This window comes from Pogoniulus pusillus, chromosome 19 (assembly GCF_015220805.1).
Source record: "Pogoniulus pusillus isolate bPogPus1 chromosome 19, bPogPus1.pri, whole genome shotgun sequence".
NCBI lineage: Eukaryota > Metazoa > Chordata > Aves > Piciformes > Lybiidae > Pogoniulus > Pogoniulus pusillus.
The window spans coordinates 2270314-2284279 of NC_087282.1; the positions used below are offsets into that span (position 1 = coordinate 2270314).

General features: G+C 40.1%; 1 protein-coding gene across 3 annotated transcripts in view; it reads right to left on the reverse strand.

Moving 5' to 3' along the window:
- The window catches only part of DACH2 (dachshund family transcription factor 2), a 280125-nt gene that overhangs the window by 47261 nt on the left and 218898 nt on the right, over positions 1–13966 (reverse strand). For all 3 annotated transcript variants that reach the window (XM_064158956.1, XM_064158954.1, XM_064158957.1), the window contains exons 6-7: positions 4666–4801; positions 2992–3072 (exon numbers count right to left, since the gene is read on the reverse strand). In XM_064158956.1, the coding sequence (XP_064015026.1) occupies positions 2992–3072; positions 4666–4801 (217 nt within the window). The remainder of the gene's footprint in view (positions 1–2991; positions 3073–4665; positions 4802–13966) is intronic.

Sequence of the window (13966 nt, forward strand, 5' to 3'; positions counted from 1 at the left end):
TTATCTGAAGATTTCACATAAGCAGTGCTACTGCTAAATGTTACTTGCTTAATTTCCATTTGTTGCTATCTTAATTGTTACAGAGTGCTCTTATTTGTAAAGTTCTATCAAAGGTGTACAATGCAAGCCCACGCTCAATATATGCCTCCAACAATTTCTTTGTTGTTTGAAAACTTCCAACTTAGAGCAAAGCTGGCATTTTATGGCCTGCAGAGCTATAAATCATTTTTAAAATCATGATGATATTACTCAAAACAGATGTGAAAACATATGTTTGCCACGGTTGTATAAACCGCTTACTTGTCATACTTAATAAATGTTGATACTTTCATTTTAACTACATTCCTCCTCAATAACTTTGAGGATCTTTTCCATGGTAAATAGATTTTGCCTTAGCAAAAGTAATGGCAGGTTTTGGAGAAAACAAAGCTTGTTTTGTGTACAAATTACACATACAGCTTCTGCTGAGCAGCCCAGCACAGATCAGACTCTTCAGCAACTGTCCACCTCTGACTATAAAAACATGCAATGCATCTGAGGTACAGCAGAGCCTAAAATAATTATACACAAGAGAATAATATTAGGAACAAAGAATCTGTAGGGGAGTGAGCCAAATCACTGAGCAGTAGCAACACTTGTATGGGGTGGCAGAAAGGCCTAGCACACACAGCCTGAAGGTTTTCAGCAGCAGTCTCTGCCCTGCTGGTCCAGTCCCTCAGTTAATGGGTGTCCCATAAACCACAGACCCCTACAGGAGCTGTGCTGTATGTCACACTGACAAATGCAAAGCCAGCTTGCAATTCTTGGGTACCCCAAATGGGTATCTTTACATTCCAACTTTCATCCCACTGTAACATCACCAAAAGGGTCTGGAGCCACGAGATTACTTCAAAATCACATCTTTACTTGGTAAAAATAAAGAATTTCTCGTGTTTGTGTCTTCAGAAGAAAAACTGGACCTGTGCAGAAGATTTGTTTTGTCCTTAAGACGATAATTTAAAATGTCTCATGATTTTGAAGCACTTTCTTCTGATGCTGGTGAATTTCTCACCACTAAATTCATCCTGAAAGTATCCCCTAGGTGTGTGCAGCAGGAATACATACAAAGACTCATTTGCCAGTACCTCAGCAATTAAAGCAAGGTAATAGTATGCAAAAACGTAGAGCAGGACAGGAAGGCAGCTGTACAACTTCAAACTTGGGGAGAATTACAGTACATAAAACGTTAGCATCAGATCTTTGTCATTTCATATGTGTTACAGGGAATGATCAAAGAGTGCAGAAGCCTGGGAATTGGGTTCACAGGTGGTGGGGTTTAGATTATTTTCACGCTTTTTGGGATTTCTGAATTGTCTTTTCTGATCCTTAAACTGTACCTTCCTTCATCCATCCTGAGTGACAGGACTGCTACCACCACTATCTACATGATTTACATCTCCAAACCCCTTAGGATATTGAACTACTTTGCTGAAAAATGACTAAACATGTGGTAAGAAACCATGCACAGTGCCACAAAATTAAAACCAACTACACTTTCTGGGCTAGATGATTTACTTACCTAACTCCTACAGAAATGTAATTTTTTAATCTTAGGAATAAAGGTATGCTTGAAAACTGTCCAACTTCTGGTGTTGGTCCACAAATGCCAACAGGAGTTAGGTATCCTAACAGAGGTTAGGAGTTTAGCCTGATGATCCAGACAGAAAATTATCTCAGAATAGCACAGAAGGGCACACTTAGGACTCATGAGGGAAGTGATTACATGCCTAGAGAAGCCACTGAAAATAGCTGCTTCTGCTTTCAAGAAGATACCTAAGTATGAAAATACAAAATATAAGAAAGAAGTTTCAGGCTCTCTCTATGCATCACTTGCTGAAGTCTATGGAATAGAGCTGATATATAAAATCCTGAAGCTGCTCAAGTCATTTTATGTACTTCTGGAACCACAGGGCACACGTGGCCGTCACATTTATTTCTGAGTAGCTCACAAAACTGTCTCTATCTGACTTCTTACTTTTCTCAGAGAACACACTAAAATCAGCTCAGTTAAAGCAAATCAGTTTGTCTTTTCATTTACCACAAAAAGCTCCTATTTACAGTAGACTTCTTTGTGCCTTTAGCTTATGTTGTCTTCTCTTTTGGTTATTTCCTTTCCTTTTCCTTCCTATTTTTCACTCTGAAAACTGAACACCTCCCTCAGCACAAGCCTTCACAGTACTTTTCCAGTATTCACCTAGCTTCAGCTTTCTTTCATTTATTTGACCACACCCCATCTCCTTTTTCCTGCAGGCACTCATTTTGCAGGGTGCTTCCTCTGCATACTGCTAGAATAAAGCTCTTACCTATTAGTATGATTCCTCTTTTTGTTCCATTTGCAAGCAAACAAAACAGCTTGCTCTTCCTTCATGTGCAGCCACAAATGGCACATGCTCTCTACTACCAAAACACTTCCCCAGCCTTACCTGCACACACCAACAGATTCACTTCCTCCAGTATCCAACAGTCACAGCAGGGAGAGCCAGGCAGAGGAAGCACTTCCCTGCCTACAGGACAATCACTACAGGCCAATATCACCTCTTTCCCCACAGCCCCTCACTTGTGAGGTCATGTCATGTTACTAGGAACAAAAGCTGGCATTTCCCTCACCTAGGCAGCAGCACTAATCTGCACACAGAGCCCCTGGAGACAGAGAAGCAAAACCATGGGACCAATCCAGTATGTGCTAGAACTTGCGAAACAATTGAGTGAAAGGAAAGGCAAAATGTTAGCCTCGTGGCACATCAGCAGAGAGAAGCAAAGGCATGGTTGTTTACACTTCCCAAGAAGAAGGACATGTAAATTCACTGGATACACTGTTCACTGCAATTGAGCACTTAGCTCTCTTAAATGTGTAATGTAATACCACTGCATATGCAGAATGCTAGAAAAAGGAATAAAGCATATCATTAGTGTAATCAAACGCCTGAGATGGAAAACCATCTGTAATTTTACCTTTCTCCTTTTGTATTTTTTTTAGGCTGGTCCCAGTTTCTTGATCAATGAGTTCTCCTTCCCTGTTGTTGGTCAGCATAGCTAAAAAAATCAGAGTGCACAGCTATGTAACACCAGCAGTAAAGAAACGTCAGGAGAGGAAAATAGCAGATTCTATTTCCTTTCTATCGAGAGTTTGGTATTTTCCCATTTATTTATGCTATATAGAGAGTGTAAACTAACTGACCGTTTTTGCTGTCCACAATCAACCATTTCACTGTTCCAGTTCAGCACTTACACGTGAGAAATGTGCAGCAGAAGCAAATTTGCTCAAGCTGTTAAAAAAAGCTACTAGGCTGAAGCCTGAATTACTAGCAAGATGAATGTGAATTCTCATGAAATGCTCAAATTAACGAATTAGAAAAGTACTTCACAGAACTATTTTTTTTTGAAAAGACATTTAAATATTTAAGTCTTAGCAATTACCTAGAAAGCAGCTTAACAAAAAATACAGATTGTCAGACAGTAATCCAAGTTGCTAGATGCCAGTAAAACCCCAACACACCGCAGGGCTGAGTGAAATTCCTCGCTTAACACTTGCAAGACCAGCAAGTGGCTTTAAGTTTATGATTTCAGGACACCTGTTTCCTTTGTTCTTGTTTGATGAAAGCATTTCCCACTCAATAACTAACCAATTACAGACTAAAGTTATTTGGGCAAGGACACTTGTTAAAACTTTCATTGCCATATTTTAGGGAACACTATGGTGAGGACCACAGTCCCTTTTCCCTGTTGCTATAGGAAGTTACGTTACCTGCTCTACTTCTTGGCCTATTTTACATAAGAAAAAGCTGAGGGGGTTCTACTTTGTAGTCTCTGCCGTCTGTGTGTGTACATTTAGGTGATGCAATTCAGGTTCTGCTGACTAGCTCGTGAAGTCAGCTCTCCTATGTGTAGTATCATGGTGCTGACTAGAGGCAAAACTGCAAAATCCCAGCAAGCATCTGAGTAGCTCAGTCTACGCTGACTTACATGGGCTGCACTGGTGTTGCAGTTCAAAAACGTAGCTCAGCAATGCCTGCATGGGCTCCAGTCACTGAAGACAACAGTGTTGACACACACTGATGTGAAGAGATGTTAACTGACTTGCCCTAGATCCCTCTTGGAAGCACCAAGAATAGGACCTAAACTTCCTCTAGACTGAACAAGCATTTCAAACACAGTCTCAATAATGCACAGGCTGTGAAAGCTGTGGTGGAGAAACCAAAAAAGTCAGACAGCCCTCACCTCATGGTGGCAAGGGAATGTGTGAGAGTGAGGAGGTTCTGGAAGGGAAGAGCCATCATATGGTCTGTGACTTTTCTGACACACATAGGAAGAAAAAGACGGCTTGTGTTTTGCAGCTCCAGGTGCCTTCAGAGGCACTTCCTCACTCCAGCATGCAAGAGAAGTCAGTCACATCAGAGAAGGGATGTTACCTGCTGTGCGTGGGTGGATGCTGGCAGAGAATGAATCCAGGGGGCTAGGCTGTGCATGGCAATGAACCTAACAAAAACTACAGTGTTGAACTTTCGGGGGGTTTTAGCAATTGAGCACTTTCCTGAGTTCCCTGTCAAAGAAACATTTGCTTCAATAAACCTCCACAATTGTTGAGGTCAGTCAGTGTGAAGAGGTGTGAGGCTGCAGAGCACTAACCAATTCTGTCAGGTGTGTTGTCCAACTGGGACGGCGAGCTGGACACGCTGCTACTCTGGTGGGAGGAAGCATGGCTCCCAGGCCGCTGACTGTCTTCTAGAGATGGAGCTGGAGAGGGGCTGTCTTGAATCCTTTCCTTGAAACAGAAACAAAACAAGGTCTGTGCAACTTCATTCATGAACTTTACTCAAGTTCACTGAAAAAAAATGAAGCTGGCTTAAATAGCAATAGCAAATGGTCCTTCTGAGATAAACAGAACTCAGGTCAAAAGAGCAGCGTCATCTTCTGGAGCCCAGAACAGCCATACCTCTGATAGCCAGGCAATGCATCCAGGCACAGCTTCACTCTTTCTGTCATGATACAGCATTTGCCACCCCCTTTCTCTTTTTTCTCTTGGTAGCTTTTTCACACATGGGAACATAAAGAATGTTCACATTGTTTTCACAAACTACTTTTAATCTACAGATAGTAAAATGGACACATATCAGTCAGCTTTCAAACAATTTAGGTTTGGACTAAATTGTCACTCTATGCAGTCAAATCTGTAAACTCCCTAGAATCTGTACCCAAGAAAATCACATCAGCATCTTCTCAGGGTAGCACTCAGACAAATTGTGGCATGGTAGGAACTTCACTTATGCATGAAAAGCATCACTGGCAAAAAACTGTAACTTCTCGTGTACATTTGCACACAAAACTTAGCATTTTAAGTAAGCAGAAAAGGGAGGACAGGAAATTATTTAAAAAATAGTAAAAATGAAATTCTGCAGCTCTGTGTACTTGCAAATTGTCTCAAGAGGCCATGGAATTTTCACCAGTGAAAGTGTGGCATCAATAATAACTCATCCTGTCTTAAGAAGGCAAGAGCTTATATGATCACTTAAGATCCCTCAAATATAACTTTTTTCTGAATTCACTCACAAGTCCAGCACCCTTCATTTCTGTTTCCAGGACCACCAAAAAAATTACAGTCTTCTAAAAGGGACAGATGATGGCCTGAGCTATTTCAGACATTCTTATCTTAAAATCTCTTCTGTGAGTCACAAGACAATTGCAGCGTAGAGAAGCACTAACAATGAGATGCTTGCATTTATAGAATCCCAGAAACAGTGTTTTTGGAGCTGCCTTCATCCCTGGCAATCAGCTGTTCCCTGTGGAAACCTGGAACTGAAATATTACTTTCATTTTTCTTTTTTTTCTTTAAAAAAAAAAAAGGTGTGGGGAGATCCTCTTGTCTCCACCTCATTAAAAATCACAATTACAGTGTAATCTGGGGAAGTTGTCTCAAAGGAACTTTGCAATTTTTCTGCCTTTCCAACCTATTCTCCAAGATTTTTCATTAGGAGCATGCAATCTGGCTGCTTGGTGGCAATTTACCATGTGCTTTTGAAAACAAACTCCACAGCATCTGAACTCTTCATGCAGTTTTTGCTCATTACTAACCGAGCAAGATAGCTTTAGGAAGAGAACAGTAGATGCTAACAGTTATTCCATTCTGAGTAGCTGGCATAATGGCTTCTGTGCATAACCTGTTGAGGCAACTCATTAATAGCACTGGCAGTAAGCAACATTTAAGGAAAGTTCTGCTACCCATAAAAAAATCTCTCTAAACCACACTCATCTTCACATTTACAGGTACTTTTGAGAATGATGCACAGGGAACACGAGACTGGATCCTTCTAATAGTGAGGGGTGGCTTTGCCCGTTCCAATCTCAGCAGCTGAAAACAGCATTGAAGGTGTTTTTAACAGGATAGTTCTCCTACATCCAGTAACAAGTGAGCCTCATGAAACAGATGTGTATCTATTACATAGCTGCTAATCCTCAATGGATCTCGTTTCACTAATTATCTGTTACTCAATGAACATACAAGAACTAATAAACCTTGAAGAGAGACTTTCAATTGCAGGGTTTTTTGACTGCTAATTAAACATGTTTATTAAGTTTTAAGAGGAATGAATCTATGATGTTGAGTCACAAGTTCTGAAATTTTGGAAAACCAAATGGTTTAAAAGAAATTAATTCAAAAATTCAGAGACACTGGTCTTAAAGTCTCCTGTGCTTTCTTCTTCTCCATCTCCAAAACAGAGGGGTTTGAGAGGTTGCTGAGTCAGAGTCATGTCTTACTCTGTGAATGGGTTGTCTATTACAATACTTCCAAATATCACGTTCTTACCCCAAGAAGCATTCTCCTAAATAAATGATCAGTCAGGCACACACAATCCTGAGCTGATGAATAGTCTGTCTCTTTTACCTCTGTGTAAATAACAGCTTCCAACTAGGATACTGCTAACAGGCTATTAACTCTGCCTGTAATTTTATGCAACTGGATTTCAGTTCTAACAGTTCTCTTTAGCACTCTTTGCTCTCTTTCTACCAGAGAGAACTCCATTTACAATTAAGATACCGTTCTGAAATGATTACTTTCACCAAAGAGTACATCCTTTAAGTAAATTTCATTGTCTATTGCAGCCATGAAAATGAACAGCCAAGGAGAGGACAGCCAACTGTTCTGCAAAAAAGGCTATGAACAAATATGACTATGAATTAACACTTTGCTATCACACAAACAGCCACATATATCATCTTAAATGGGAGTTATCGGAGTAATTCAAAAGCTGATGATTTGGAAAAGCAAAGGATTCGAGCTCCTTCTGGTAAATGCATTTCCCCCAGTCTCTTGCTATAGAGTAATTTCTGCTTCGACTAATTTGCTTTCAAACTCAGAGCCTTGGTTTGAAATAGGCAGAAATGAAACTGTCAAATAATAATAATGTCATTCTTAATCACACAGTGAATCACTTTCTGAGAGCATTAGCTGACTGTCACCTGATGTCTTCCCAGTTACAAGAACACTACACGTGCAGGATGATAAAGTTTTCTCTATGAGCAACAAAGGAACTGAAATGTTCTCTGTGCCATGTGCACTACAAATGAGGGCACTGCACCATCATCTAAGACCGCACACGGAGGAAGAAACTGTCTACCTCCAAATGCTGGTGTGGAAACAGAATGCTGAGTTTCCCTTCTCTAATGAAGAACACTATGAACAGACTCCTTTTTTTTTCTCCACGTAAACAGATCCATTTTTCAGTCCTGTAATCAGTATGCATCTATTTAGCTACTTAACAGCAATGTGCTCTGGTTCATTAGGTAGCTACTGTTGTGTCTCAGCCTAGTTAAAATTTCACAGCAAGTTAATCTATTTTATTACAAATGAGAACACAAGTGATAATGTCCTCCTCATTTTCCAAACACAGGGTTAACAGTATTTCTAACAAATCAATAAGGGCATTTAAATAGGAAAATTGCAAATCTAAAACCTTAACATTTTTCCACACATTGATGACTTCATTTTATTTGCCATCTATGTATTTTACAATCCTGGTACTTGTAATATATTTTTGTTGCTGTTGTTGCTCTTAAAAATAGCTCAGCTGCCACCAGCAGGCTGCTGTGCAGGCTGGTTCTACTGTAGGTGCCCTCACAGCGATGGAGAAGCACTTCTAAATAAAGTACTTTTCCCCCCATTTGTATTTCCTCCTATTTGATAAATCTGCAAGATTCATATTGCAGCTTATAATGGAATGAATTATATATATAAAATTTACAGATTGTGAGAATTTAGTGAAAAATTAAAACATTTCTCACATCTCCCCTATTTATCTATCTATAGTACCTACTTCAGCTCATCTTTTCTCTTCCCTTTACAGAGCTGGAACATAAATTCTCAAAAAAGACTTTAGCAGTATTTAATCCTTTTGAAGGGTAATATATTTCTGTCCCACTAAAGATCAGTGTCTTGCTTTGGCTCAGAAAATGTAGCTACAGAGCTTGACACTGTTAATTTTAGTTGTGATTTAGGTTAATGGTACTGAAGTCATCACCTCATCCAATTTCCAGATACATCCTTGATTTCACCTCGGTACCCAGTTTTCTATCCCCTGTGAGGTAGTATCCACACCAATAATATCAATCAGCACACAGCAGTTACATCTATACTAGTTTTATCTGAAATTTAAGAACAGCTTACTTGTTTTTTGGCATAACCATCCTGACCTTAATTCCTTACTTCTGATTTTTTCATAGTACTGATCCTCATTTTGTGTCAAGTTTAGAGGCACAATGCTGCTGGTTCTTCCTTTATTCTTAGTTCTAATCTAACTGTAATTACTCCTCCAAATGTTAATCTATTAATGAGTTCCTCGAGGATTTAATGGCATTTCACTGTTGACAAGCAAGTTTTGGAAATTTGTCTGAGTCCTGGATATTTTATTCAGAGATTTATCTTGATATTTCATACTCAGTTGAGGTGCTGCTTCTGTACAGGGCTCTGCAGTGGCAGGAGAGATGGAATTCACCAGAAAGAGAGAGGAAGGAAAAATGGGGATTCTACTGGTTTTAGGTCCAGATTAGAGCTTTCAACTGTTGTAAGAATGATTCAGAGCTGATGACAAACTGTTCTTGGGCTCTGGCAGAATAGATTTTCCAACAGTAATTTGCACTCTAGTTCCCCACTGGAATGTTTATTGTCCTGCACCTCAATCTCCCAGTACTTGGCACAAGTTAAAAACCATCTAAAAACCAGAGACCTGTTTCTCTGGAGGGCTCTGTGAAGGCAGCAGACTGGCTGAAAACCTCTTCACCTCCTACCCAAAACTACCACAGTTTCATGGCTGTGATATAGCTGCTGCTATTTTCCTGCCTGGATTCCATCCTCCATAAGAGAAGCATATGAAAAGTGCACAGTTTCAGTCAGCAAAGAACTGAATTTTTGGTGGGGTTTTTTCAGCTAATACTAAACCACATGTTTCTTTTCAGTAGACCTTGGCTGACAGTAGTATCATCTGACTTCTAATAATAAGTACATTTTTAATGATGATCTAAAGTTTACAGTCCTGAACTAATGCATTGTTGTGAACAGTAACACACAGTTGGCATTTAAGCTTTTCAAAGTAAAAGAATAATCCTGACACAGCTAGCAGGAGCTGTGCTAAACTTGAAATGATGCCTGACAGCAGCTGAGAAGAAAGATGACGGTGAGAATTACTGCTTCTGGGCTAGAGAACAATGCTTAGGTTTGTATTTTGGATCACCTCAGTCTGGAACTGTGCACACACACAGAATATGGATGACTTGTTGGTCTTCTGTGCTACTTATAGCATCTCCAGTTGCTGTAAGAACTGGAGATGAACAAGGTAAACAGCTGGTCTAGAAACTAAGATAGGATCTGTATGTCTGAAAGCCAGCTGGACCCCATTCATCTTCTGCAGTGTGTTGGGAAGTCACTCACTTAAAATACCTACCTTGCCATTTAAAATGCAATCCTTTTCCCTGTGTACATGCAGTTGTTTCAGTTGTAGTCAACTGGCAATTATTTCCCAACCAAATTTAAGAAACCAAAAACTCTTCTGTGTTTACTGATTTTTAATACCAGATGTTCACTTGCTAATTCCATTACCTTGTGACTGCTTCCTATCAATTCATTAATTGCCAGCTGCTCAGCCAAACAGAAAGCCACAGCCAATGGGCTGGCACTGGTAAACTGCCAAACACCAGCTTCCTTCTTTACCAGTTCTTAAACTAGCAGGCACTGGGAGAACTAGGACAGCCTCTGCTCAGATACTGAGATTTTACCTTCACTTTTCACTCTGAATCTGAAAGTACAATAGTGCCTGAAATTGCAAAGCATCTTGCAGTGGGAATTTTCTTCTTGTCACCTCCTGTGAATTGCTTCACCCTGTGCTGCTACTGAATGAAAGAAAGGGGCTCCCAGGACTAATGATGATAATGCTAGAGCTAATCTACTTTACAGCTATATTAGTTATTAAGTACACATGCAAATGACTAAGCCAACACCTAAAACATCTGAGCCAGAACTAAAAGCTAGTATGTGCTTGGCCTGGCAATATTCTCTTGCAAGCTCTGCAAACAGGAGCTTCTTGCTCTATTTTTTTTCCACTTTCAAGTTTATAGTGAGTATTCATTGCTTATTCTTTAACCTAACAACTAGGTGTTTTGGCACTGCAGGGAGAGGGACAGGCCTCCCTCCAAAGGAGAGATGAGAAGGGTATTTAACATAATAACACCTCCCCACACAAACCTCTACAACAGTAGTTTCTCTTTATCAGTGGATAAAAAGATACAAAACTCCTTTCCTACAGATACAGCTACAAAAATCAGACTTTGAGGAAGCAAACTCGAACTACTCTCTCACATGACACTGCCCCAACAAATTCTAGTATCCATGTCAGCAATAAGCTGCCAGCAATGAACACATGCTAAGGAGATAGAATAGAATAAATCTAATCATGAGAAAAAGAACACAATTTTCATGGCAGCTTATTTTATACATCTTGCAACATTCTGAAAACAATTCAGAATGAAATGAATGTACAGAGAGGTATGAAATTAAATGTTCTAAATTCTGCAACAAGAAATATTTTTCTCCTGAGAATAATTGTTTCAGAATATTCAGAGCTGGTCACATTTTTCTGGCTGTCAGGTAAATATTATGAATATGAGTTGTAGAGCACACAGAAAATAGCACCTCTCAGCAACAATTACACAGCCCATCTGTATTCTCTTTGGGGAATTTAAAATCGTGTCATATCCATCCTTTACAAATGCTTTCATGATCCCACAAAAACAGGAGAAGAACAGAACACAAAGAAAAGCAGACTCAAAAATCTCAGCTGCCTGTCTAGATCACACAGTACAAACACTGCACAGTTCTCTTTAGCAGTAGCTTAAACATTCAGACAGAAATTGTGGAGTTGGTTTCTGAGATTTCAGTTTCCCAACCCAAATGAAAGAAAGATGAATTCAGATACAAAAATAACTGAGGTTTTTTTTCAAACAAAGTATTTCTATGATATTTTAACTTATTTCCTCTGGGTTTTCCAGTTGTGATCAAAAAAAGGTGTCATTTTTTCCTAACTGGGACCTGGATAAGGGCAGGAAGAACAAAAGAAAAGTGGGACTACGGACAGCAAGCACGAGGGAATCATGACAGAGGGAAAATGGCCAGCAGGAAACCTTTGCAGAAATCCTCCTACTCAGGAGAAGCACATCTCTGGCTCTGAAAAGGTTGTTAGAGCATGAGCAAGAGAAGAGGAGCAAGGAAAGCACAAAACATGTAGAGCAAATCGAAGAAGTAGTAAGGGGAAAGTGGGAGAAAAGGGTAAAAGCCTCTCGAAACTCTGGGATAAAACTTTGCCTCATGACTCTCAGCACTCCTTTGATATCTAAGACAGAAGAGAGCCCTGCAGTTTCAAGCTCACTCTAACCACAGCATCTCCCACCAACCTGTTGCAAAGAACATCTGGGCAAGTAGCTTTTCAGAGAATAAAGAAAACCCACAGAGTCACAGCATCAGAAACTTGCTTCTTGTCAGCCCTCCTCACACTTTCCTAACCCCAAATCTCCTCCCTGCCCCTTCCCTGTCGTTTGGCTGACACTGTGTCAGCTAATGTGGTTTTTCATCCTACAAGGCCCTTCTTGCTTAACCTGTATAAACTGAGGCTTCAGTCTCAATGACACTACCTCACCACTCCTGATGCCTTTATTGTACAGAGCTTGACCCCCCGGCCAGAGAGTTGTGATACAGGCATGGTCTGACTCAGGTTGCAAACTAAGTGCCCTCTGTGAACATAAGAGCTGTTCCCAGTTTTGCAGTGACACCTCTTTGTGTATTTGCCAACCACATTAGGTGCTATGAGGTCTCAACTCCTTTAGATTCAGTTTAATTGAAATGATCTGTTAAGGTTTAGGTACACTTTCAGCATTCTATTCACTAAATCTTAACAGTCCCTTTATGATAAGCTGAATCATATGCTGTGAGTGCACATTAATAGCCAAATTCATTTGGTACATAATTAGCCATATTCATTATAGGCCCACTGTAAAATAAAAATCTTAATGTTAGATAGTTATTGTTCTCTGGAGTCCAGTTGTTCTGTAAGCCTCGGGGGAAAATCCTTTCTCTTTTGCTACAGGGGCCCATCCAAACTTGGCTTCTGAAGACCTGACAATACCATTACTGAGCAGATCTTCCTCAGTCTCAGGAGCAAAATTATCACAGGACAGCAAACTACGACATGTTTCTAGCCTGAATTCCTTTAAGTGTACCTCCGCTCTGGAGCAGTCCTCTAGAGCTAGGACAGTAGGTGTGCTGCAGAGTTCACCCAGCTAAAGAATAGCTCCGGAAAAATGAACTAACAGGAGAGCAGATGCAAGAGAGAGGGTGGTGCAGTGAGCATTGCCATACAAGACCCTCAATTACACAGATTCTTCAGAACCATTTGAGCCAAGTTTCAAACAGAATAAGCTCTCAAATGTGCATTAACCCCTGAAATACTGGATTTATCACAGGGGCATTGTCAGAACTGGTGCACAGCACTGAAAGTGGATGCTGCTGTGCTCTCATCAGAACATATTATAGATGGCTAAGAAGGTTTTGTGAGCCTTACCATTGTTCCTACCTAATTTATGGTGTTCCTGTCAGGAAGAAATCAAATTTCATAGTTATGACATTTCTTTCTGGAGCACTAAATGTTAACTTTGCTGATCATGCATATCTTGGTAGAACAGCTCCTTTCTAAATGGCAAACATGATATAAAAAGCATAATGACTTCATTCAAAACCTTTATAAAGCAGCTGATTCTCACACCTCCAGAAAACAGGCCAAGTGGTATTTTAGTCATCAGGGTATGGAAATAGATACACACTCAATATATTCAATTCATTTCTCCCATTTTAAGTAATGCCATGCTGCTGGAATTGCAGCCTAGCTAAAACCAGGCATTTTTTTTGCTTACTAAAATGCACTTCAATAACATCATGTAATAAAAGTAATACTGCTGAGAGACAAGAACAGCAGCAATGCTCTTCCTTCACATGTTTCAGTTTGTACAAGGATTTCATCTTAATTAGTTGTTGTCAGAGCTCAATGATTGTACGTAAGGGAAGGAAGGACAGAAGAAGCCTCACACTCTGTGTAATGAAATGACTCTACTGCTTCAGCACTCAGAACAAACAAGAGAAAGATGCAGCATCACTTGCCAGGTGAGAGTAACACAGCAATGGATGCACATTTCACCTCTGTCCTATCAGCTGCTGGAGTACTTTCTCTGACACCGTGTAAAGGAAATAACTCCCACTAGAGTGCTCCTGAGACCTGCTGTTGCTGTGGGGATACTGTGTATCCTCTAGTGCAGGTGCTGGGGTAAAAAAGAGCTGTAAATAAGTAACTAGCATCAGCAAGGGCCTGCTAATGAGCATCCTTAAACCTAACTGCTT